At 44.1% G+C, this 24,850-nt stretch overlaps 1 protein-coding gene across 1 annotated transcript in view; it reads left to right on the top strand.

Annotated features, from left to right (window-relative positions):
• Nucleotides 1–5,163: 5,163 nt before the first annotated feature.
• LOC137281007 (uncharacterized) overlaps nucleotides 5,164–24,850 on the top strand; it is a 29,591-nt gene continuing 9,904 nt past the window's right edge. The window contains exons 1-5 of the mRNA XM_067812173.1: nucleotides 5,164–5,205; nucleotides 15,922–16,211; nucleotides 17,465–17,970; nucleotides 18,608–18,719; nucleotides 19,576–19,750. Coding sequence (XP_067668274.1) covers nucleotides 15,995–16,211; nucleotides 17,465–17,970; nucleotides 18,608–18,719; nucleotides 19,576–19,750 — 1,010 coding nt within the window. The 5' untranslated portion in view covers nucleotides 5,164–5,205; nucleotides 15,922–15,994. The remainder of the gene's footprint in view (nucleotides 5,206–15,921; nucleotides 16,212–17,464; nucleotides 17,971–18,607; nucleotides 18,720–19,575; nucleotides 19,751–24,850) is intronic.

Here is a 24,850-nt window from a genome sequence, read left to right as displayed (position 1 = left end):
CTCCGGCATGGAATATATTAATCACTAACGAATATTCAGGTTTATGACCAAATAATTTGTGTACTTCCATCTATATTTCCTGATATTACGGATGTTTAAGATTGAAAATTGTTTGTTTTCAATTTCACATCCATCGTGTTGCTCAACAAAGAAGGCTGTGATACGTGATACTTAGCCTTAGCAATGAAAAAATCCTAGAATAAATATCAAATTGAATGAAATAGAACATGTACAATCACTGTCTGCGTTTTCATTGGAAATGGGACCCTGCCTTCCAGATGGGATTTATGCTTCCATCATATTTTAGTGACGCCATATTCTTAGATAGGGCCGGTGGGGTAGCCAAGTGGCTATAGCGTTTGCTCGTCACGCCAAAGGTCCGGGTTCGACCTGCTATTTTATATTTTAACGCCGAAAGGAACGTGGTTCTGCGTTTAATCGAGGCTGGCAAATTTCTGGCTTTAATTTTGGCGTTTTGTCTTTACCTTCCATGGGAACTCGTGAAGATCCCGGTTAAAGTTTACCTTTTAACCCATGCTTGTCGTATAAGGCGACTAACGAGATCGGGTGGTCAGGCTGGCTGACTTGATGGAAATATGATATCCCAATTGCGTAGATCGATATCCATGGTGCCGATCACTGGATTGTCTGGTCCAGACTCGATTATTTACAGACCGTTGCCATGTAGATGGAGTGAGTGAGTGAGTTACTTTTTACGCCATACTTAGCAATATTCCAGCTATATGGTGGCGGTCTGTAAATAATCGAGTCTGGACAAGACAACCCAGTTATCAACAGCATGAGCATCGATCTGAGCAATTGGGAACCGATGGCATGGGTCAACCAAGCCAGCGAGGCTGACCACCCGATCCCGTTAGTCGCCTCTTTACAACGAGCACAGTGGCCTTTTAATGGTAAGCATGGATTGCTGATGGCCTGTTCCACCCGGAACCTTCACCGGTCCCATATAGCTGGAATATTGCTGAGTGTAAAACCAAAAACCAAAACCTTACATGGAATACATTGTTATCATAGTTCAGGGGTGTCCCACAAGGATAACGTGTATTGTAAATTCCTGTCAAACACCTCCACATTGCACTGGCATACAGTCGATAAACAACAAAGGTGTAATCTCAGACAAGAGAGGAGCAGTTGTCTCCCTTGAGCAGAGTAACAATCGATAAAGGGAATACCTTCACTTATGGAGAGTGACATGGCAACGGCCTTAATCAACAACATACACAAATATTCCACAAGGGATGAGCACTGACACAATACAAATACCATGATCGGCCCAAACGCACAGTTCTGTTTTGAGCTTTGACATAATGCTCCAATATAATTATCGCGTTAAACATTATCCAAGTTGAGAAGGGTAGACTCCGGCACTACAAATATCCGCTCCTGGCCGGCTTTCTGCTGTCATGGCAATACGTAAACAGAGACATGCCCATATTACAAACACTTGTGAATCTGTGAGTAGGTGAGTGAACTACGTTTACGCCGGTTTTGGCAGAGGCGGTCTTCACATAGTGTACCCATGTCTTGTTGATTGAGTTTCACAGAGACATTGTAATATAAACTTTGGATCGAAACTTTGTAAAAGATAAGCGTATCATGGAGGGCGCCATTGTCACCTACAAAATAAAAATACCAAGTCAACCTTTCCCCTAAACAAACACGAGAACATCAGGTACACGTCAAAGTCGACAATTGCAAATGTAATCTAGTTTGGGCAGACCTACATTATCAATGATCACTGTTTTACTTTGAGCTGGGGTTTTTTCGGCAACCATGTTAAGGAAAATGTTTTAAACACTTAAGTAATTACATATACAGACTGGGTGGTCAGACTTCCTGGCTTGGTTGATGCATGACATAATGTCCCAACTGTGTACGTCGATGACCTTGGTGATAATCTCTGGATTATCGGGTCCAGACTCGATTATTTACGAACCACCATCATAGCAGGGATATTTTTGAATGTCAGTGTGAATATGCTAATATCGTCATTTGTAATTCCGTATTTACAAATACAGTTTTAGAACCAGAAAATATCGCCATTGCGTCAAAAGAAACTTGTGTAACTGATATTGCAGAAGATTTAGGCACGATGTGAAAGCGTCCCTTATGGTCCATTTAGAAAATGGTCTTGGCCATGTTAATCACACACTGTGTGAATATGCTAATATCGTCATTTGTAATTCCGTATTTACAAATACAGTTTTAGAACCAGAAAATATCGCCATTGCGTCAAAAGAAACTTGTGTAACTGATATTGCAGAAGATTTAGGTGAAAGCGTCCCTTATGGTCCATTTAGAAAATGGTCTTGGCCATGTTAATCACACACTGTGATGTGTCACGGCGTTTTCACCTTCGACACCGTCAATATGTTACTATCTACTGGCACACAATGAAACGCTGGACCGACGCAGGGAATGCGTTTACGGGAAGTAGGCGGTGCATGGCAATGAGCAAACCCATTTGGTTTGTGAAAGGGAGAGCAGATTTAGTCTAGTGCAGTGAAGAAAATGACGATGAAATTGATTCCGCGCGTAGCTGCACTCCTTGTTCATAACACTAACACGTGGTTGGTATGGCAACTACACTTGATCGCGGACGTACTGGGGACCTTCGCTAACAAGGGAAAGCGCCCCAGGGTGGCACTCATACATGCAATCTACTCTCAGTTGTTTCAGTAGTTTTAATTCTAACTGTGATAATACAGTTGTTTGTTGTTGTGTGTGTTGCAGGTACTAAGTGTACAGTTATTGTGGCTTTCTCATCCTAACGAGGTACTCATTAACAGCTGGGTGGACTGGGACACGGTGTTTTATCAGAGTCACGTGGACCAATCAAAACTCGACATTCTTACATGACGCTAGATACTGCTAGACACATATTAGATGATCCTGCGCACTAAACGCATTTGTGACAAGAGAGGCGGTACAAGGAATTGGGTGAGTACACTTGGCTGCTACAGGTAGCCTGACGATTATGCACGTGCAATACATGCTAACTGTGGCATGCAATCAATACCGCTACTGATTAACACCCGTCTCGCTACTGTGTAACACCTGTCTTGCTACTATTTTACACCTGTCTCAATACTGTTAAACAGATTTCGATATTTATCAGACAACCTGTCTCCCTCTTGTTTCAAGTGGATCGTTCTGTGGGGCCTTCCCAAGGATGCAAATTGGGGTCATTTGTCAGGTCGTGGATCATCTTACATGTGTTTACCAGTAAATTGTCTAAATTCACTGCCCGTTGCTGTACCCGCAAGTTGATGTTTGCACGTATTCGTGTGGCCACCCTCTGGTCATATACCAACGGATTCGTGGGTACTCAGGGCTGTGTATTGTACACTAGGGGTTGTGAAAGAACACTGAAGGTGTCTGCACACAAAGCTGACTTCAAGGTTTTTACACCCAGTCACAGGTGGATTCGATCGCGACACCTCAACCTCGCAATACAAGATGCACATACCGCTGCGTCACTGTCAAAACTGAGTTCGTTTCGTCTGTTGGTTGTATAACGCCACACTCAGCAATATCCCAGCTGTATGGCGACGATCTGTAAAAAATTGAGTCCAGACAATCCAGTGATCAACAGAATGAGCATCGATCTGCAATCTGGAACCGATGACATGTGTCAGCTAAGTCGAAGTCCTTGACTACCCGACCCCCTTAGTCGCATCTTACGACAACCATAGATTACTGGAGAAGATTTATAAACATTAAACATAAATGACAGAACCAACAACGCTCGAAATGTTTCTCTTGGTGTTTGATTTTCCGCTTATCGAACGGACGTCATATTGGGTCTACTATGTGTTGTCGTTATTTTCCGAAACAAAAACATATCTCAGGACAGTTAACACATGTGCATCGTAAATATCTTAGTTATCTTAATTAGTTATATTTATGAAAGTTCATCATCAGTAATGTGGACCTTATTTCATGGCCCAAGTCGCTCTAAAACCATTCAAAATGACAAAAAAGTATGAAGCGTCTGTAAAATGGTAGAAACACGTCAGGTGACAATGTCAGGTGACACTGCTTTACGTAATCGTTGTCATAGCAGTAACTTGTACTACTTAAAAGACGACACAGCATTTCAAGGGTAATTTTACAAAGTAAAACGGAAAGCAAATTCTAATCACTGCCCAAATACCAATACGTTTAAGAAATTAATGCAGTGTAATGAAACTAGTATTCGTCTAAAACTGTGCAGTTTAATAATTAGGTATGCCCTACTGATCACATCAAAATTGTGTAGATACTGTATAATACGTATATTGCCTTGCCAAAAGTAGATTTTGCGTCATGTAACTGTACATAGGGCCGATGACCTACTTACAGAAATAAACTGATTCTGTTTTATATGATATCGTGCGAGAATAAAAATCAGATAGGAATCTATATCATGATGAAGAAACGTTTACTCAGTCAAGTGAAAACTGCAAGACAGATTTATAACTTACAATATTTTAAAAATATTTAATTTACCTCTAAAACTGGCTCAAGCCACTCAGGGAGACAGATAAAAAAGTAAGAAAATACTATTTTGCGTGCGTATTTTGGACGTACAGATTCTGATAAATTTCATTTCAAACGGTACCTCAAAACAGCAACATATAAAACAAACAATATACTTTGACATGATTCAGGATTGAAATGAAAATTTCAAGCGCAAAAGTTTTGGACTACACGTTGACAATTATATTTCTACACGCACTCTCACAAAAAACAAAACCAACCGCGAACACTATATGATGTAAGAAAAAAGTATCATTATCCTCTGATTCATGATAAATTATCAAAGACAACTGCAAGACAGGTTTATTATCTAGAATATTTAATAAATATTCAGTTTGTAAACCTCTTTACTGATTCATGCCACTCAGGAAGTAAGATTTAATGTAAGGAACAAAGCACAATTATCATCGATATCCGTTGAATGAGTGTACATTAGTAAAGACCTATCAAATTTCGATAAGTTACAAATACCTTTCTTGTCACTATGCCATGGGAACGAGGTGATATTCATTTTAATACACCTCTGCAACGAAAACATGTACCACCTTTTGTCGGAAGACAGTTTGTTTGGACCCGGAAATGATAAAGGGCAGGTAACTCTAATTTGGGCAATGTCAAATATTTATGTAACATTGGACTCTCGAACTGTGGAAGGCTGTTCTGGTGAATATATTTATGTTATAACTCAACATTCCGTGCATTGCATGATATGCTGACAATTAAAGTCGTGACTGAGACAAAGAGCGGTCAATATTACAAGTACCGTGTTTACAAACATATGACACGGCAGTTTTACCGGCACCGCCATGCTGACACAAGTGACAGGTCATTCTGAATCGTTTCAACGCCCTCAGTTGTTTTGTTTGAGATAAAATCCAAATGATTTCTTTCAGTCCAGTCGTATAAAATTGAGCTTGGCGAGAATAAATACATCCAACAGTCATGTTTTCTGATGAAACTTCACAAGACGCTGGAAAATTCGATCCGGGGTCAAAAATTGGGAACACATGATATAGTCCGTTCGGACTCAGTGAATCCGACCAGAAAATGATGAAACGTTTCCTATTCTTAGAATATGAGTATATCGCACGTCAGCATTAAACGTCCCATTTTGAAAACAGACGTTGCTTTGAAGGTAGGTCGTGTACATGCAGCTTTTTAAATTCTAGCAAAATAATTGTAAGATCCATGTTAAACAGTATCAGGTATTTTTAGGTCGGAATCAATGCCTTGTGTAAACATCAATCTACATCAAGACATCACTGGCCAGTTAGCCTATAAACTGTTTGACTGAAATATTGTAGATGCCAAGTAGTATATGACAGTTCAGCAAGGGTTGTTTTATCCAGGTACATACAGAATTTAAAGGGTGCATTTTTAAAAAAATTGGTTCTTATGGTTTCAGCAAGGATAGAATGTGTCATTAAGATTGTCAAATACTGATTGGTTAATCACCAAAAGCATATGAGTGAATGAGTGAGAAAGGATTTACGCTGCTTTTCGCAATATTCCAGCAATATCAGGGCAGAGGACACCAGAAATGGGCTTCACACATTGTGCCCATGTGGGGAATCAAACTCATTTTTTTTGCAGCGACAAGCAAATGCTTTAACCACAAGGCTACCCCACCATCCTCCAAAGCATATGAAACCAAGTGGGCAGATTTGCCAGAGTGTACCATCTGCACCCCATCAAATTTGTCATGTGATGCACTAAACGGGTTGTACAGATGAACTTGTCCCTAGATGATATATGGCTGCCAAATGGCTGTGCATTTTAGCCCATAGTTTGTCGATGATTTGCTTTGGGACACACTGACACAGTGTTTTTCACCATAACATGACTGACAGATAACCATAAGCATGCAGGACGATTTATCTGTTATTCTGTCTCAGACATTGCTGTATATAGCTGTCAGTGTTATCACTATGCAAGGTAACAAAGTGATATCATGTTTGTGGTCATAGATAATTACAAATGAGCAAATGATCCTTGCAGCATTGATTGTAGCAAATGTATTCTTAATAATTCATGAATAATTGTTTCATTAAAGAATATAGCTTATATGTATAGGAACAGTGTATAAAACATAGTCCTTCCCTCTGTCTTCGACAAACTATTTTTGTGAAAGATGGTCTTTTAAATAAGTAAAGACGTCCTTTGTTCGGGGGAGAAGTTTTGAAAAATAAACTGAAGTGACAGGAGCATTTTGTTGATTGACATAGTATTTGTATAGTCAAGGTACACTGCTTGACACCGAGGACAAGTCCATGGGCTACTAGATAATTGCCACTTGCTGTTTCAAACTGCAAATAAATTTGGATTTCTTGTCTATCTGCTCAAAATTAGCTGTTAAATTTCACAAAGATACTAAAGGAGGGTTATCTTTCTTGACTATTTATCACTTTTCAATAAATTGTCCAGAAAACTTGACATTAAATACTGTGTTGATTTATTCTGTTATAATTTCCTCATCATCATTATGTCACAAAAATCAGAGCAAGTCAAAAATTAGTCAGGACAAGTTACTTTCTTGAATTCACTTGCCTTGGAAAGTGGCTTTTGAAAAAAATTGTTAAAAGTGGCTTTTGAAAAATATTGTTAAACCCCTGTTTAATATTTTGGTTATTCTGAGTTTATTGGTCTAAATAATGAAATTTGTTACAAATGTGACAAACTAAATATATGAATTGTTTTGTGATCAGTTTGATACTAACCTAGCAATAAAATGTATATTGTTCTCATATTTGTTAAATTTTAATCACAATTCAAATCGAATTTGTGAAACACACATATCTGTCTCTAAAAGTATCTGGAGGGTAATCTTCCTTCATTGTTGTGTTTATCATAGTATAGAAACTAATACCCTTAAATTGTGCTCCTTTATGCGTCTCATTTGTAAATACCATTCAAAGTTGGGCAGTTGGGTAGCCTAGTAGTTGAAACATTGTCTTGTCACTCTGAATACCCGGGTTTGATTCCCCACATGGGCACAATGTGCAAATCCCATTTCTGATGACCTCAGCCATGGTATTGCTGAAGTATTGCCAAAATTGGTGTATAATCATACTCACTCACTCAAAGATGTTCAAAGAGTGGAAATCAATCCTTGAACTGTGCAGAAGATGTGTGATGAGATAAATTTATAACAGAAACTCGAACAAACCTGTAGAGGTTGCAGATTCTTTGAATAGAGTCCTCCTTGGGGTACTTATAAGCATTTAAATGTTCTTTAAATTCTCGCGACAGTTGTAACTATATTTTTTCAATAAAATATACACAAAACAAAAAACATCGTTTTTGTCTTGTGAGACCACCCCTACAGGGCCCCTGGCCCCGTGACAGCCAAGAGCAGGTAACTCCTCAGACTATAGCCTCCAGCAAAACACTTCCGTTCTGTAAGCAATACAGACAGAATGTGGGGAGGTGGGTGGCCTTACCCCAAGGAGGACTCTATTCAAAGAATCTGCAACCTCTACAGGTTTGTTCGATTCTTTTTCATAGAGATCCTCCTTGGGGTACTTATAAGCATAAGACAGACTCCAAAAGACTGATCTTAGGGAGAGGCATTCTGTCTGCACATAAACCTGACATAAGATGATAACCTTTATTACGTTTAACTGAAAGTAACAAGGAATCAAACTTACCTGGTCACGTGACCTTCTATGCCTTGCGGCGTGGGTGCGGACCAGGGCCAGGCTATTACACGGTCTATCCCTACATTTCTATGAGAAAGTCGTAGGGTGCTTAAAAAAAATGCCCCCCCCACACATTTTTTTTTTTTTTACAAAAAACGGGAGTCGAGACAGGCGACCGATATTTCAGGGTCCATTCTCGTGCACTGGCCAAGGTGCTAGGGAAGGCCTGAAACAGTCTAGACCGGTAAAGAAAAAAATACCACCACCGTAATAGAGCCAACCACAAAGATGGAAAGTATACAGAAAGACACCACCACCAGTCTACTTGTTGCAGCTACAATGTCAAATGATCGTTCGTCAAATGCAAGGGTAGCTCAATCGGCTAGGGCACTCGTGCCCTGCCCACTGGTGAGAACTGACTGGGCAAACCGAGCACGCTCGCTTGACAGTCTGTCTAACTGATAATGACGGATGAACATGCTTGGTCGGCTCCAAATAGCCGCGGAGCAGATCTCCTCAATGGGCAAGGCAGACGCATATGCTTTAGACGTCGCCACAGCCCTAACCGAATGAGCTTTCAAACCTTCAGGGGGCGTACGACCTTTCGAGGTGTATCCCATACAAATGGCAGAGACAAGCCACCTAGATATGGTCTGCTTGTTTGCTGAAAGGCCAGCCTTGCCGCCACCGTAACAGCAGAACAATTGATCATTCGTCCGAATGTCTTTTGTTCTTTTGATATAAGCCTTAAGGGTCTTACGGACATCTAAGACTTGAGCACGTCGAAGAGAGGTACCGGGCGGCGAAGGCTGCGTGAAAACTGGAAGCTCAATACGCGCCGTAATGTGAAAGGTGCTATCTTTCTTAAGACGGTAAGTATCTGGCAATCGAATGCTCACTCTGTCTTTGTGAAACACCGTTAATTCAGGGTTGGCGGACATAGCGTGTATGTCGCCTACCCGCCTGCCAGAAGTTACCGCCACAAGAAAAGCAGTCTTCCATGTCAACAGCTGGAGGGACAGAGCCTACAGGTTGTGAAAAAGAGGACCGGACAGCCAATCAAGAACGACTGGCAAGTCCCATGGGGGACTAATCCGCCGGACAGACGGACGGATTCTGTCCACGCCTGCAAGGAAGCGCTGAACTAGAGGGTGCTGCCCCAATAATGCACCATCGACAGGAATGTGGAAGGCAGAGATTGCCGTGGAGTAACCTCTAACTGTAGAAGCGGCCAGACCGGCTTCCAGTTTAGATTGCAGAAACTCCAACACAGATACTAGATCTGCAGAAAAGGGATCGAGAATCCCCCTGTCGACACACCAGCGCGCATAACAGGCCCATCTATCCTAATATTGAACGTTCGTCGAATCTCTCCGCGAAGCCAGAATTGTGTCTGCAATTGGTGCAGGAATTCCTCTCGCATGGAGGCGACTCCGGACAGCGGCCAAGCCACCCACTGAATCCTGGGATTGGGGTGTGGCGCTCCGTTCTGGGATAGTAAGTCCGGTCGAAAGGGTAATAGAACAGGAGGCAGAGCCAGAAACCTGAGAATTACCAGAAACCCGCTTTGAGCTGACCAAAGCGGTGCCAGAAGCACAAGCAGCCAAGCCGGTTGTGCGGTCAGCTGCAAGAGGACTCTTGAGATCAGAGGAACTGGTGGGAACCCCACAGTACTCTGTCTGTCCAATCGAGCAGAAAGGCGTTGTTGGCTTATCGCTCTCGGATCTGGTATCCTTGAGCAAAACACAGGAATCTGATTCGTCGCCCCAGAGGCAAACAGATCTACCTGGAACGACCCGAACAACTGGGAAATAATCCCGAATATCCCCCGATGCAGCATCCACTTGTGTGGGGCTAGTATACGTCTCGATAGCGCATCTGCGCGGACGTTGTCTATGCCCGGGAGAAAAAAGGGGAGTACCCGAATGTCGAACTGGTCGCACCACAGCAGAAACTGCCACGCCTCCTGAAGGAGGGACGGAGACACTGTACGTCAGGATACGTTCAGGATATACGTCATAGTGGTCTGGTTGTCCATCTCTAGGCGAACCACTTGACCCCGCACTGACTCCATAAAGCTCTCGAACACCTGGCGGACTGCTCTCAATTCCAACACATTGATGTGTAGGGTAACTTCGTCCTCAGCCCAACGGTAGTTCGCCCAGGACGCCCCCCCAGCCTGTGAGGGAGGCGTCCGTCTGAATCGAGAGGGAAGGTGTCGGTGTCTCTAAGGGGATCCCCCTGGACAGATTTCCGACTTCCGTCCACCACTGCAGGTGAGGAATCAACCAAGCGGGAGTCTCGAGAACAGTCTCGTAGCTTTCCGAATGGGACCACAACTGGGCTAACGCCTGTTGAATGGGTCGCATCCTCAACCTCGCACGCCAGACCACATCCACTGTAGCCGCCATAGTGCCCAGCAAATGAAGCCAAGTTCTTGCTGTGGCCCTGGGGAACTCGAGAAACTGAAAAACATTTCTCTAAACTTTGACGATGCGGTCTGGGGCTCGGGAAACAATCCCCTGAGCCGTTTTGAACCGTGCCCCCAAGAACACCAGATCCTGCGTGGGGGTCAGGTCTGATTTCTTGAGATTGATGATCCAGCCGAGCTTCAACAGGATGTCCATCACATGGTGTGTGGCATCATGTGATTACAGGAGCCCGAGGGCCCTCAAAAGCCAATCGTCCAGGTACGGATGACAACACCTGCCCTGTGACCTGGCTAGCTGAGCCAGAATCAAGTTTGGTGAACACCCTCGGCGCTGTGGAGATGCCGAAGGGTAGAACCCGAAACTGATAACACTTTCCGTCGAACGAAAACCGAAGGTATTTCTTGAACTCGGAGTGTATCGGAACAAGGAGGTAAGCGTCCTTGAGATCGATTGACGTGAGCCAATCCCCAGTCTCCACGGAAGGGATCACTGACCGCAGTGTCTCCATCCTGAAGGACGGAACCTCTATGAACTTGTTCAGCCCCTTGAGATTCAAGATAGGTCTGAACCCTCCGTCCTTCTTGGTCACAAGGAAGTACGTGGAATAAAACCCGTCTTCTTGTTGACCTTCCGGAACAACCTCGATGGCAACCTTGTCCAGTAACGACTGGACCTCGGCACGGAGGACCTCTGCTTTTTCCCGGGAGAACGGCACCGGCGTGTGCCGAATCCCTGAGAAGCGTGGAGGGTCTCGCTTCCACTGTGGCATATGGCCATCCCTGACTGTGGACAGGACCCAGGGATTTGAAGTGGCTGCCTGCCATTCCGAAAGGAATAGTGACAGCCTGCCGCCTACAGGGACTTCTGGTGCAAGGCAATGTACCCCCACATTCGGCAGTTCTCCGCCTGCTTGTGTGGGGGACACCAAAGGCTCTGGGCAAATGTTTAACGGGAAGCCGGGGCAGGCTTCCCTGTGCCCCGAAAAGGCTGCTGTTGCTGCGACTGCTGCAATGCAGGCCCCTTGCCTTTGCCTTTCGCCCTCTTGCTTCATTTGTGCAGCAGCGGAGCAGTCCACTTAGCACCTTCCTTCGCCGGCGCCGAAGGGTAAGCTGAAGCAAGAGTGGGAGGCCGTTGGCGAGACGAGGAGGGTTGCTCTAACAAGGGCTTAGAGTCCTTGAAAGTGCTAACAGCCTCCGCGGCCTCCCGCACAACCTGTAGTGCCCCAGGGAAGAGGGAAGATCCCAACCTGTAGGGCAGAGCCAGGAGTGCCTGCTGGGTAGCGGGAGAGTACCTGGCTACGGATAGCCATAGCCGACGCAACCCCCTGACGGCCCCCATCATCTGGCTAGCACAGCACCTAATGCTGTCCCTCGCCAGATGAGAGTGCAAGTCCGTAAGCTGCCGGCCCAACACTGCCGACGGAGAGTCGTCAGCAGTGCTCCCATGATCCAACAGCTGCCCCAGCAAAGCAGAAAGGTAAGCCGAATGGACCACTACTCTCAGCTGCTGGGCCGCACACCTATATTGCTCCTCAAAGGAATGATAGGCAGACCTCAGTGCTGGAGCGGCCGTGGAGAAGGGCGGCAGCCGCCGGCCCTGCCTGACCAAGGCCAAGGAAGAGGAGGATTACCCCTCCAGGGTGACCGAGGCGTACACACACTCGTCCACCATCGGCGGTTCGAATAGCGAATCCTCATCCAGCTGATACCGGCGGCTAATCTCCGGGAGATCAAAGCGCGACCAGGTACCCGAAAGGAGCGGATTCACTACCTCCCCGACCAGCGATGGCAGCAGGCGCAACCTCGCCTCGGCGACCTTAGTAGGCGCGAACGCCTCCCCGGGGAGCCGAAACTCCAAGGGGTCAGGCTCCGACACAGGAATAGAAACCTGAGGTAAGACCTCGATAATTTTCTCTCTAACCTGTTTGAGAGACGAACCGAACGAGTATGTGACCTCAGACTCACACTCCTCCCCAATCCCCTCCCCCTCGATATCCATCTCCTCACGCTCCTCAGACAAGGAACGTTCACCATGAAGCGAGCCTGTCGAGGGTGCTACTGAGACGGAACTCGAAGGAGCAGAGAGACTGAGAAGGGCCGAGCCGCTAGGTTCGCCCCTGCCAGAGCCCGAACTAGGTTGCCTGGGCAACTGGGGCATGCCCCTCACCGCAGGGTGGCCCGAGAGCCCAGGAAATGGATAGGATGTCGATGCCCCCAGCGGCTGGGCAGCACTAGGCTGCCTGCCCACCGTGGCACTAGGCGCGCTGACCGAGGTCAAGCTGCCGACACCGGACGTCGTTGCCCCACTTGCCCCACGGGACAAGCTGGGGCCGACTGCCCTAGGCACATCTGCCTGAACGCCCGAAGCACAGGACGGCTACCCAGAGGGAGGAGCGTTCTCCGAGCCTAAGCCCGGGCCGCGGCCTCCCTCAACTGAACCACCATGGCCGCTCAATGAAGATCGGGCGTCCAGTTCCTTTCGGAAACCAGACAGCACCGAATCTATCATTGATTGGACCGATGACATCTGTTGCTGAAACAAGGCATTTATTGAATCAACAGAGATTAATGGTGCTTGCGAAGTAGGGGTAGGTGCTGAGGATACAGCGGCAGGAGAAGGGGAAGGGTCCCTAGACACCCTGGCCTTCTTAGCCAACCCCTCCGAAGAGGAAGCTGCGCCTTTCTTTTTGTGGGAGCGCTTGGATGGAGGGTCCTGAGCCCAGATATCTCCCCCCCCGCCTTAAGTAGGTTGGAATAGAACAAGAAGTCCGCGTGTCTAGACTTTCTGGTCTGAGGGGTAAAACCCGCACACACATCACAAGACTGATCGTCGTGATGACATTCCACTAGGCACCTTAGACAAACATCATGCAGGTCTTTGGCCGGAATGGAGGATTTGCATGTTGAGCAGGATTTAACTGCAAGGCAACAAATAGCCTCCTAGTGTTGCATAATACACAACAAATGAAACAAGACACGCATGGGCGCAAAGCTAGATAACTAAAACTACCTACATAGTTAAGGTAAAAGCTAAGTGCCACTACACCATAATTTACGACATATTTTACAAAAAATAGTAATAAATATGGAGATAATATGAATAAAGTACATAAAAAGTATAGCTACACAAGCTTACTTTGAAAAAAAAACGCCATAAAACTGAAAAGTTTTGGCGGGGAAAAAAGGGTTGCCTTCCACCATTATGCTAACCACGTGGCTACCAACAGGGACGGCAAAAGTTACAACATTTTGACAAGTAAACTGTAAAAGAAAATGATTCCTGAGGCGCCCATGCGTCTAATAAAGAAACCATACATACAGTTTGAGTCTCTGTGTTACTCATCTTAACACTTGTCAAGTCAATCTTGGAAGCAAGAATTGTGAACGCTGTAGCACGTCTTCACAGGCGGGCGACAGAAAAGGAAGTGTTTTGCTGGAGGCTATAGTCTGAAGAGTTACCTGCTCTTGGCTGTCACGGGGCCAGGGGCCCTGTAGGGGTGGTCTCACAAGACAAAACGATGTTTTTTGTTTTGTGTATATTTTATTGAAAAAATATAGTTACAACTGTCGCGAGAATTTAAAGAACATTTAAATGCTTATAAGTACCCCAAGGAGGATCTCTATGAAAAAGAATCGACAATTGTGAAACATACCATGTTACCCAGATGATGTTATAAAGTGGATTGGAATTTGGATAAATTATATTTATGTTCTCATTATAGTGGAAAGTAACACAGGACAGATTGAGCTTCAATTATTTCATATTATAGGTCAATTATTTTATGAAATGTTCCAACAAACCTTTGTGGTCAGAAACGGAAATGAACTCTGAGCTATTTTCTGACAGTTTCCCTTCAAACTTCCTTAGGATCATTCCAGAAGATGGGTCTATAACCTGAAACTTTCTTTTAATTCGATGTATGATGGCTGGAAAATTGCCAAAGTAGCTTAAAAGCCAAGTCACTCATTCACTCACCATTCAAAGAAGTTCTTGAAAGGAATTTAGAATTTGGACAAACTTGAATACATGACATGTTTTATGGATAACAGCTTCATTTTTATCATGGCATAAAATGGCAGATGATGATGACATATACATATGATGAAGGAACAAGATGTAACTCTGAAATGTCATGTGAAATGTACGTGTCATGCATTCACCACACAAAAACATCTACAGCATGTCTAGAAAAACATTGCAAGCAATAAACTTTCAAATATAGTAAATAATGCAGAAACATTGTCATATCCTGGTAAAATTAGTAAAACAAACAACTGCAGTCAAGTCTGGTTTATCCAATCTCCACTCATCCAACAATCAGCTTTATCCGATGCTTATGTTGGTTACAAATTGAATAAACATAACTTGGTCTCATTTATGTAGTCCGAAATCCTCGTTAATCCAACAATTTGCTGTGTAACGGATGATGTCAGATTAACAAGACTTGACTATATTCACTATGCTAACTGGTAATGAGTTAATAAACGAATAAATAACGAGTTAATAAAAACAAAATTGATCATATTTCCATCAATTTAAACAATTATAGTCAGTGTATATTTGGACTCAGTTACTATTACCTCAAAGTTGACAGTGTGTTAGCCCAGTGATTGCAGTGTTCTATAGAAACATGTAGACACCTTGCTTCTGTTCTCCATATCAATCAGTAGGTGATGTATCCTGTACTTGAGACTGTTCCTCTTTGTGCATGTACGTGACAACCAGAGAGAGATTCACTCATTCCCATAACTGCCTCATGACCACGAACAAAAAAATTCTGCACACTATACAGAAACATGTTAACAAGTGTCTGAAGCTAAGCAATAGTATTCTTCACTCAGGGTTAGAACTAATCTTTCAATGCTTGTTGTTAGAGGTGACTTACGGAATGGGGTGGTCCGGCATAGATCGATGCTCATGCTGTTGATCACTGGATTGTCTGATTTAGCCTTGATTATTTACAAAACTCTGCACTATATAGCAGAAATATTGTTGAGTACAACATAAAACAAAACTCACTCCCTTACTCCACTATCATAATATACTGAGAGAAACAAGTAAAGGAACACATGAAAATTCACGCGTTCCTTTAATCTTTCCAGTTTCATTACCAGCTTTGAAGAGAGAAATAAACAGAGGACAACTTCTATGATGAAATGTTCCATTATTTCTTTCCCTCAGTTTATTATGACTAAGAATCTGGTTAAGATTTATTCATTATTCACATAGTATTGCATAGATGTATAAAGTTAGCGTACAATCTTAATTGCTAAGATGGCTTCAAAACCTAACTTCTTCATATACTTCAGGTATCTTAAGGAAAAAGGTCACAGAGAAAGACTTATAATCCAGAACTATTGCGTCAATTGTCCATCCACCGCCATGACAGACGAGACAGGCACATCAGTGAACAACCCCGATTACAGTCCCAAGAAAAACCTGATTCCCAACGGTGACATCGAGGTCGCTGTTATATCTGATTCCGACACCAAGGTCAATTACCAAACATGGTACTCTCTGCCAACACTCCGGTTCATCAACGTGGTCCAGGCTGTAGTCTTGGTGGATGCACTGGTATCCATAATTCTGTGGTTGACAGGTAAATAATGGGAGTCACCATTGCGCGCACATTGTCTCAGGAGCAGCATCAGCAGAGTTGTTCCCCTTAGATGAATAATGATCCCATGACCGTGCCTGTTAGTGTTGGGTATTGGTTGAACTCTTACAACTGATGATTGATTTACCGACAAGCAATCACTGAAAAAAAAATTGGTTAGCATCACTTCGCTGGCTTTCCTGCTCAGGTTGTTTATGCACATTAGTATACAGAAAAAGACATGAGGTCTTCTGTTGTTTTTTGTTTTATGTAGAAACTGTGCAAATTTCACATCCAATGTAAAGTGATGCAGCATGCCCCTTTAAGTGATGACTAACATATCATGATTTTTTTTTATATACATTAAACACATTTTCAAGCTCTGTCAACCTCAAAGGTAAGTAGTTCCAGAGTCATTTGTGTTTGATTATGAGGAAATGTGAATGATTGTTTGGTCATATGGTCACTGCGACCAATCCTCGATTGTTTCAATTAGCTTGACGACCACTAGTGCCAATGCCTTGGAATCCCAAGCCACTATACCTATATAGGATAATAAGTTTTAATAATAATGGTAGTAATTGCTTTGTATTGCCCCTATATCCAGCTATATGCTGCTGCTCAGTGGTGCTTTACACATTAGAAGTCACTTTTTACAGTTTAGTCAGTAGATGAGAAAAGAAATGTTTTGACTTTTCTCTTAAACGGTGGGAGAGTGTTGCTGTTCCTGATGTTAAGGGCGTCCGCATTCCAAACGGCGTGAGCTGTAACTGAGAAGGTTTGATATGTATACAGTCAAACTGAAGTAGAGAAAATTGAACTTTAGCTTCACAATAATAGTTCATGTCTGAAAGAGCTTGAGAAAATGCTTCTTTTATACCAGAAAATATAAGTATCAAGGAATACACTTATGAGAGTAGATGACATCGAAAACAATGTCAAAAGGGCTTGATGTGTTAGAGCAGCACAAATTGAAGGACCTTGCTTATGTTACACTTCTGGCAAGAATTTCAGTCGAAATGAATCTTTGTTGGTCAAGTATTGTGAGGCTAGACTAATTCAATCCTTGGTCAGTGTGTCACATGGCAGGTTGCAACATAAAAACAATGTAATTGAAGAAATAGTTGTTTACCATTAGATAATTTGAATTTATTTTAAGTCTGATTGAAAAAATATTTATGTAAGAAAAAGATGATCAACAAGGCTCGAAATTATATTGATTGTTGTTGATAAAATTCTTCTTTTCTATTTTTCAGGAGGAACATCTAGTTACTTTATTGACAACATTTTAAGCTTTCATCTGAGACAATCAGTGTTTGACCTGGCCCTCATTGCTGCTTGTAAGGCTTTGTTCCTGGTCCCATTCTACAGACTTCTAGAAGAATCATTTTATCGTCAGATTCAGCACCCATTCCAGCAGAAATTCCGCAGAAATGCACGAGTGTTTCATGCATTGGTTGTGTTCCTTTCCCTTGGGTTCCTGGCTTTCTCGGCCACCAAAGGTGGACTTGTGTTGTATTCCTTCCTTAAAGATCCCTCTTACCCTGGAATGCACCCCACGTACTACGCCCTCGTGATCAGCGCCAGTTGTTTCAGTCTGTTGGAGTTCTTCATGAGTCTGTGGAGTTTTGTGGCGTTGCGGAAGCTGGAGGCCATCCGTATTATCCACAGAGTCAACGAAAAGGGGGAGGAGCTGGATGAAGAAGGGAAGCCGATCGAGAAAGCTGTGGATCTGACACGGCTGATCTCATTAGCGAAACCAGTAGGTATTTTCATGTATCCCATGTTTTGATCAGATCACTACCTAGTTATGCAGGGGCCCGTTTCACAAAACTCTCGCAAGCCTAGATCGTGTAACTTTCCTTGTAGCTTCCTGCTTCCTATGTTTCAGTATAGGAGGTATGAATGTTTCGAGAAACGTTACAAGATCTTAGGCTTGCGAGAGCTTTGTGAAACAGTGCCCAGGTTCTCACTATATCTCAGATGAATTGTCCTTAGTATTCATCACATGTTGAATTTACACCAGGTGAAAGGAATCAGAAGCAATATGTTGGGACATATTGTATTGTTATGTTATCATTGTCTTTTTTATATAACTCAGGTGAAAGGAAACAGGTGTGACATACTTGAACTTATTATGATATTACTGTAATATTATTGCCATTGTTATTACGTCATGTTATTTTGAGTTTTTACCTGGTGAAAGGAGTCGGATGTATTATGATGGTCCATGTTATTATTTGTATGTATTATTATCATTGTCATACAAGTCGGATTGGAATTAGGGCATAAAATATGAACATTATGAAATCATGACGATAAATTTATGAATAAGAGCAGGAAATATAGATGATAGGTTTTAATCATGTAGAGTCACCACTTGCTGGTCTGTATTTCAGGAAGCTGGGCTCCTTGTGGTTGGAATCCTGGCTTTGCTGGGGTCCAGTGCAGCAAGTATGTTTGGACCGTTGTTCTTTGGGAAAGTGGTCGATGCTGCCCAGAGGAGTATGGGTAAGTGCAGCTGCATTGGTCTACGATATTGGTCTAAGATATAGATAAAGGGCTAGGATCAACTTTCACAACAAATAATGATAATTAAATGAATAGAACACTTTGTTTACAGAAGTTCTCAAATTGTTTACACAAAAAAAGTATTGCATTACTAGCTGCATTCATGTAAAACATTAACAAAATACTAAACGAAATTGTCCAACTACCAGTGTATACCAGCTTTCATGTTTTTCACATTTGGCAAAATGTAAACATTATTCATAGTGTCTTCAAGCCTGTATTGTGCATTTCAAACTCTGAAAGGTAGTTCCCAAATATAACATGTTACAATTAACGACTTCTTGAAAGACAATGTGTGTTTACAATGGTAGTGGTCCTATACACTGAAATAATTAAAGATTGATTGTAGTGCTTGAAAGACTGAGCAACTGATAATGTTGTCTCGTAATTGAACAACAAACAATTTTGGAACACTTGTTTGCATCATCAATATTTTTTCAATGTTGTTTATCTGTGTCATTAAATTTACATTTCACAAGCACTACGAGATTGTTCCAAGTCATGATTGAATTTATGTTAAAGGTTCCTGTAAATCTGAGTTCCTAATTAACATGCTAGTCTTCTGTGTGAAATTTACAGGAAAAAAACAAAGAAATGTGTGTTTTTGTTTAGTTGTTCTTTTTGTGTGTGCATTAACAAAGATAACAGGAAAATTTGACAAATGGCACTGACCAATTATTTTCATTGATTGATTGGTTATGATGATCAAGTGATCAATTATGTGAATTTAACTCATTTCCAAGATGAATTTACAACCACAGACTTGATGTAAGCCTCCTGATCGTGTGTGTTGTAGATGAACTTAACAGAACTGTGCTGGTGCTGCTTGGGATCTTCATAGGGGGTGCTGTTGCTGGCATGGTGAGGGCATGGTTCTTTGTGCTGGCAGGACAGAGACTCGTGGCCAGGCTTCGGAAGGATCTCTTTGGATCAGTTATTAAGCAAGATGTTGCATTTTTTGACCAAAACAGGTAAAACTTATAATATTGAAAATTCATTTATGTAGCGCCAAATTTCCATCTAAATAGTTGCTCACAGAACACTGTAGTCAGAATTGATTATTATTACCCCAGAGAGACCACACAAATGACTTGGAAAATACACCTGTTTCCTTAAAATTATTTTAATAAGTTAGAAAATATTATTGGTTTTGGACATTGTAAGTGACAGTAGTAAGTGAGTGAGATTAGTTTGAGCAATATTCCGGCTACAGGGTGGTGATCTGTAAATTATCAAGTCTGGACCTCACATTCCAGTGATCAACAGTATGAGCATTGGTCTTACCAATGACAAGTGACAACCCAGTTAGAGAACTGACTACCTGAACCCTTTAGTCACCTCTTATAACAAGCGTGAGTTACTGAAGATCAATTCTAATTCGGCCCTTCACAGTGAGTCAGTGAGTTTAGTTTTACGCCGCACTCAGCAATATTCCAGTTATATGGTGGCGATCTGTAAATAATCGATTCTGGACCAGATAGACCAGTGATCAACAGCATAAGTATCAATTTTTAACTTACCTTACCATAGGTCTTATGCATATTACCTCAAGCTTCGCTAGAAGAGATCAGACAGTCGTTGATTCGCCATTCCCTGGATGGCTACCTCATGTAATCTACGAATGTAGTCACGGAAGTGACGTGATCTCCCCTCTCGTGCGAGAGCGCAGAATCCAAAATTCACTTTTACCTCTAGCGTTCGTCTGTTCGGACGTGTTTGGTTCGCTTAGTTTAGCTACTTTGTGGTTCAATAAATTTATTTCCTCACGGGTAGGTATGGTTTGTATCCCTTAGGTGTGCGTGTTAAGGTAAGTTATTTTTTAACTGCACTTACTTTGCTACCTCGTGTTGTTTTTTCTCTCACTTCGGGGTGGGTTCGCCCGTGTCGTGTGTGAGTGCGGCATGGCGTCCGTGGGGGTATTATATCTTGCTGGTTTTTTCTTCCTCCATGTGATTTTCCATGTCGATTAGTATTTTTGCCCATGTTCCACAGCATTTATATGGGTTTTTTTCGTGCCACGTTGCGATGTACGCAGACAGCCATTTTGGTTGTTTGGCCTTCGCTGTCACGAGCTTACGGGCGTGCCTACTTTACAGTGGGGGTACGTTGGTGCTGCATTTCTGGTATAGGGGTGTTTTTTCTACCTCCTAGCGTTGGTTTCAACGCATTATGTTTGTTTGTTGCACTTAACTGTGTATGTCTCCCCAGTTTTGCACTATCTGCTAGGGGCAGGAATCGGCGAATATCCCCACCCTTGGTGCCCGGATTGTGCGTCTCTAGCCTGCTCTTTTGACGGACACTGCCAGTACTGCGAGGCGTTATTGGTGGCGGATTTCAAGACTTTTATTGCGGCTAAGAGGAAATTTTTTTTTTTTTTCACAGCGGAAGAGAAGGTTGCCATTTCCAGCGTTGTCGTTGGGATCTCTGCCGGACGACCCTGACTTACAACCGCCTTCAGCGCCTGTGCCGACGTCTGGGATGGGGCGTTCGTCTGTGACGCCTGTACGTTTGTCCCCGGAACCACCTCGCTCGGATTCCATCGTGGTTTTCATCCAGATGCCTTGTCTCATCCGGAAGTCCAGAGGTTCCTGCGCTCTCTCCTGACGCCCGGTGCTGCTGCGATGCCAGCGTCTCGACATCTCGACACCAGCGCCTATGCCGACACCAGCGCCTTTGCTTACGCCAACGCCTATGCCTACGCTAGCACCTGTGTTTGCGCCTATGCCTATGCCTACGCCAGTGCCTATGTCTACGCCAGCACCAGAGGCTGTGCTTGCGCTAGTGCCCATGCCTACGCCAGCGCCTATGCCGACGCCGGACCCTATGCCAGCGCCAGCGCCTGCGCCTTACCGTATACCCAGGGTGTTGCATACGTTGTCCAGGGAAGAGGTTTTACAACGACAGTTGGATGAAGGGCGCGCTCGGCGCTTGGAGGCAGTTCGCTCTCGGCGCAGATCGCGCTCCAGGTTCCCAGGGAGTCGGCGATCCTGTACCCTCCACAGTAGTCTTTGTCGGCGCTCTCGGTCCCCGCGACGCCCTTTGAATGAGGACTCTCGCTTTACTACCAGGTGAAGACGTTACTTGCGCTCCCAGCCCATATCACCTCGACACTCCTCTAGAACTCGACGTTTGCGGTCGCCGGACCCACCTTGGATCCCGTCCAAGGAATCTGCTGCTCATGCATGGACTTCGTCTCCTACACTGCGGCGTGATTCGAATTCCGTTTCCTGGGAGGACCTGGAAGAACAGGTTTTTGGCCCGGACTTCGACGAGGAGGCAGGAGGCGACGGCGATGGTGAGGGCACTTAACTACCCTTATCAGTCGTCTTCGAGTGGGATTGCTGACAGGTTACCGTACTGCCCTTCACCTTCGGCTCATTCCAGCAACCCTGCAGCACTTCATTTATCGCCGGAGCTACTCGTCCCGCCTGATCCTATGGTGGCGGACGCCGTGGCTGTATTAGATGCGGTCTTTGAAAAATTGTCATCTAATCCGAATTTCAAAGCGTGTAAATCCAAGAAGTCAGATTACAAGATACACAGCCTGGTTTTCGCGGACAGCGTGGCTGTCTTGGTTGAATCTATGTAGCGGTTACTGGGCTCCTAGCAGCTCTCTTACAGAGTGCAGGATTCTAAGCGGGTGACCATTGAGACTGAACTCAAGCGGATGCTTAAGCCGTTGTCTGCGCTGGTGTCAGCTACCTCGGCGGCGGTGATGGACTTGTCTGAAGACAACGCCTCGAGGATTGATCACCGTACCAGATATTCCTATGCTGGTAGGCGTGAGACTGGGTGTCCTTTGGAGGGACTGGCTGCATCCTCGAAGATCCTTACGTTACAATTTGTCTACATATACTTCAAGCGGAGAAAGTTTTCTTTCACGTGCTTTACGCATTTTGTCACGAAGATTTTTCGAGACAACTACAAAGTGCCACGCCTAACTACACCTCTTATTACAAGAGAGGGCAGCATTTATCTTCGGGGAAAATTCCAACACATATACATGGGAAGCAATTTGTCTACATCAGTTTCAAGCGGCGGAAGGGTTTTTGCGCGCTTTACTCATTTAGACACGTGCTCGCCAAACAGCATGGTTACTGTAAAGCATACAGGCTAGCAGGGTATCACCGTTTAAAAGATTTCATGGTGATCAGTTACCTGCTACACCGGTGACGTCACGTCTACATTTTGATTGGTCCCCGAGAGACAACACCTTGCGAAGGATCCCAGGGGGCGTTACATCTACGATCTGATTGGTCATCGAGGGACAATGCCCTGCGCAGAATGTGTTGTTATTATTCTAGTGTAAGGAAGCTGTCAGCAGTGACTTAGTCATTTACGATGGAAAGATGTCGTTTACACTCTAGACTAGCAGTCTACAGCAGCATTGGATTTCTCTAGTCGGCATAGAGATCCTCTAACAGTAGTCTCAACGCTGCCTATCAGGAGGCGTGCAGCGATGTATGGCAGTTTCTGATCGGACAGACAGCCAGCTATAAATAGACTTCCTTGAAATGTCAACACATTCATAATGAACAGCGTGGTTATTCTGAAGTCGAAGAATGACGCATCTTTACGGCATACAAGATTATCTTGAGAGAGGTGGACTTCATTATCAGGCTGTTAAGTCAGCTTGGATGACTAACTAACTCCGCGGGATTTGATTCATCACATCGCCGTCCCAGGTTCGGGGGTCGAAGTTCAAGGCGATGTTAAAAGCAAGCTCTACTCTGTCCGTTATCACTATGTCAGTGATAATGTCTACTCGATTTGCTCATGTCACCTTAGGACATCGACATTGGACATCTTGACACCACACCTGTGGTAGGCTCGCTGGTCAATGTTTACGTAGGAAGTTACATATTAGAGCCGTCATTCAACAACCATCTTCAGGTAGACACTTCTCTCCAAGGATTGAGTGCCTATCTAGTCAAGGAGGTTGCAGCAGGATTCTGGAAGAGTGGAGCTCAATCTCTTCACATCACCCAGTTGCAGATGAAAGCGGAGATGCATGTCTATCATTGGTTGACAGCACCGAGAGACAAGCTACTGATGATCCATACGGTCAACTCAATAGTAGCTTTCTAGGTAAACAAGGGTCAAGGAGGCCTCGACCTCTACTACACTTGTCGTTTCTACCCTACGACGTGGTCTAGTCTGATCCTCCAAAATAAAGTATCTCACATACCAGGAACCTGCATCTTCATGGCAGACGCCTTATCTCACCCCCTACGTCTATCACCAACGGAGAATATGTTGTGTCGAGAGACGTTTCAAATAGTCGGCTTCCAGAGTGGGACCAATTGTTGTACCATCCTCACAATTGGACACTGCACCTGGTTCCGTCGCGGTTTCATCTTTGTGCCTGGACCATCTGTGAAAGTCTTGAGGGCCAAGGGGTACTCATCTCAAGTGGCGAAGTTTATCGCCCGGGAGCACAGGGTTTCCACTCAGTCACTTTATGGACCTGGTGGCGTGAGCAATCGACACGATGTCCCTGTCGTGGGAAGGTCTGGATGCTTACACGTTTCCACCACCAGCCCTTTCTCTCAGAAGTGGTCGCTAAGGTCAAGCAGACTCAGAACCTGTGACTGCTTTTGGTCGCACCTTGTTGGCCAGCCAGGCCATGGTTCCCCGACCTTCAACGGCTCGCAAGCGGAGAACCATACAAACTTCCAGAGTGGTTGCATCTACTTCGGCATCCACACAGTCGACAACTGCATCCGGATCCACTGCGATTCCATCTTCACGCATGGGTCATTTGCAGAGGGCGTTAATAGCTAAGGGCTACTCCATGCGCGTGGCGAGCGTTATAGCTGGCGCGCATAGAGTTTCTACCCGATCCCTATATGACGACAAATGGCGCTCGTTCGAGAATTTTTGCGCACAAAGATCTCAAGATCCTATGGCAGCATCCCCTCAGTTTGTGTCAAAGTTCTCTTTCTACGGAACTTTAGACATCTCTGAGGCAGTACCCTAGGCACCTATCTGTCAGCATTGAATTCTGTCCTTGTGATCAAGTCAGATAAACAGATCTCCAAGGTACCGGAACTTATTGCGCTTCTCAAAGC

Source organism: Haliotis asinina, chromosome 1, assembly GCF_037392515.1.
Source record: "Haliotis asinina isolate JCU_RB_2024 chromosome 1, JCU_Hal_asi_v2, whole genome shotgun sequence".
Taxonomy (NCBI): Eukaryota; Metazoa; Mollusca; class Gastropoda; order Lepetellida; family Haliotidae; genus Haliotis; species Haliotis asinina.
Note: the sequence above shows the minus strand (reverse complement) of the source record. Positions and strands in the feature narration are given on the sequence as shown.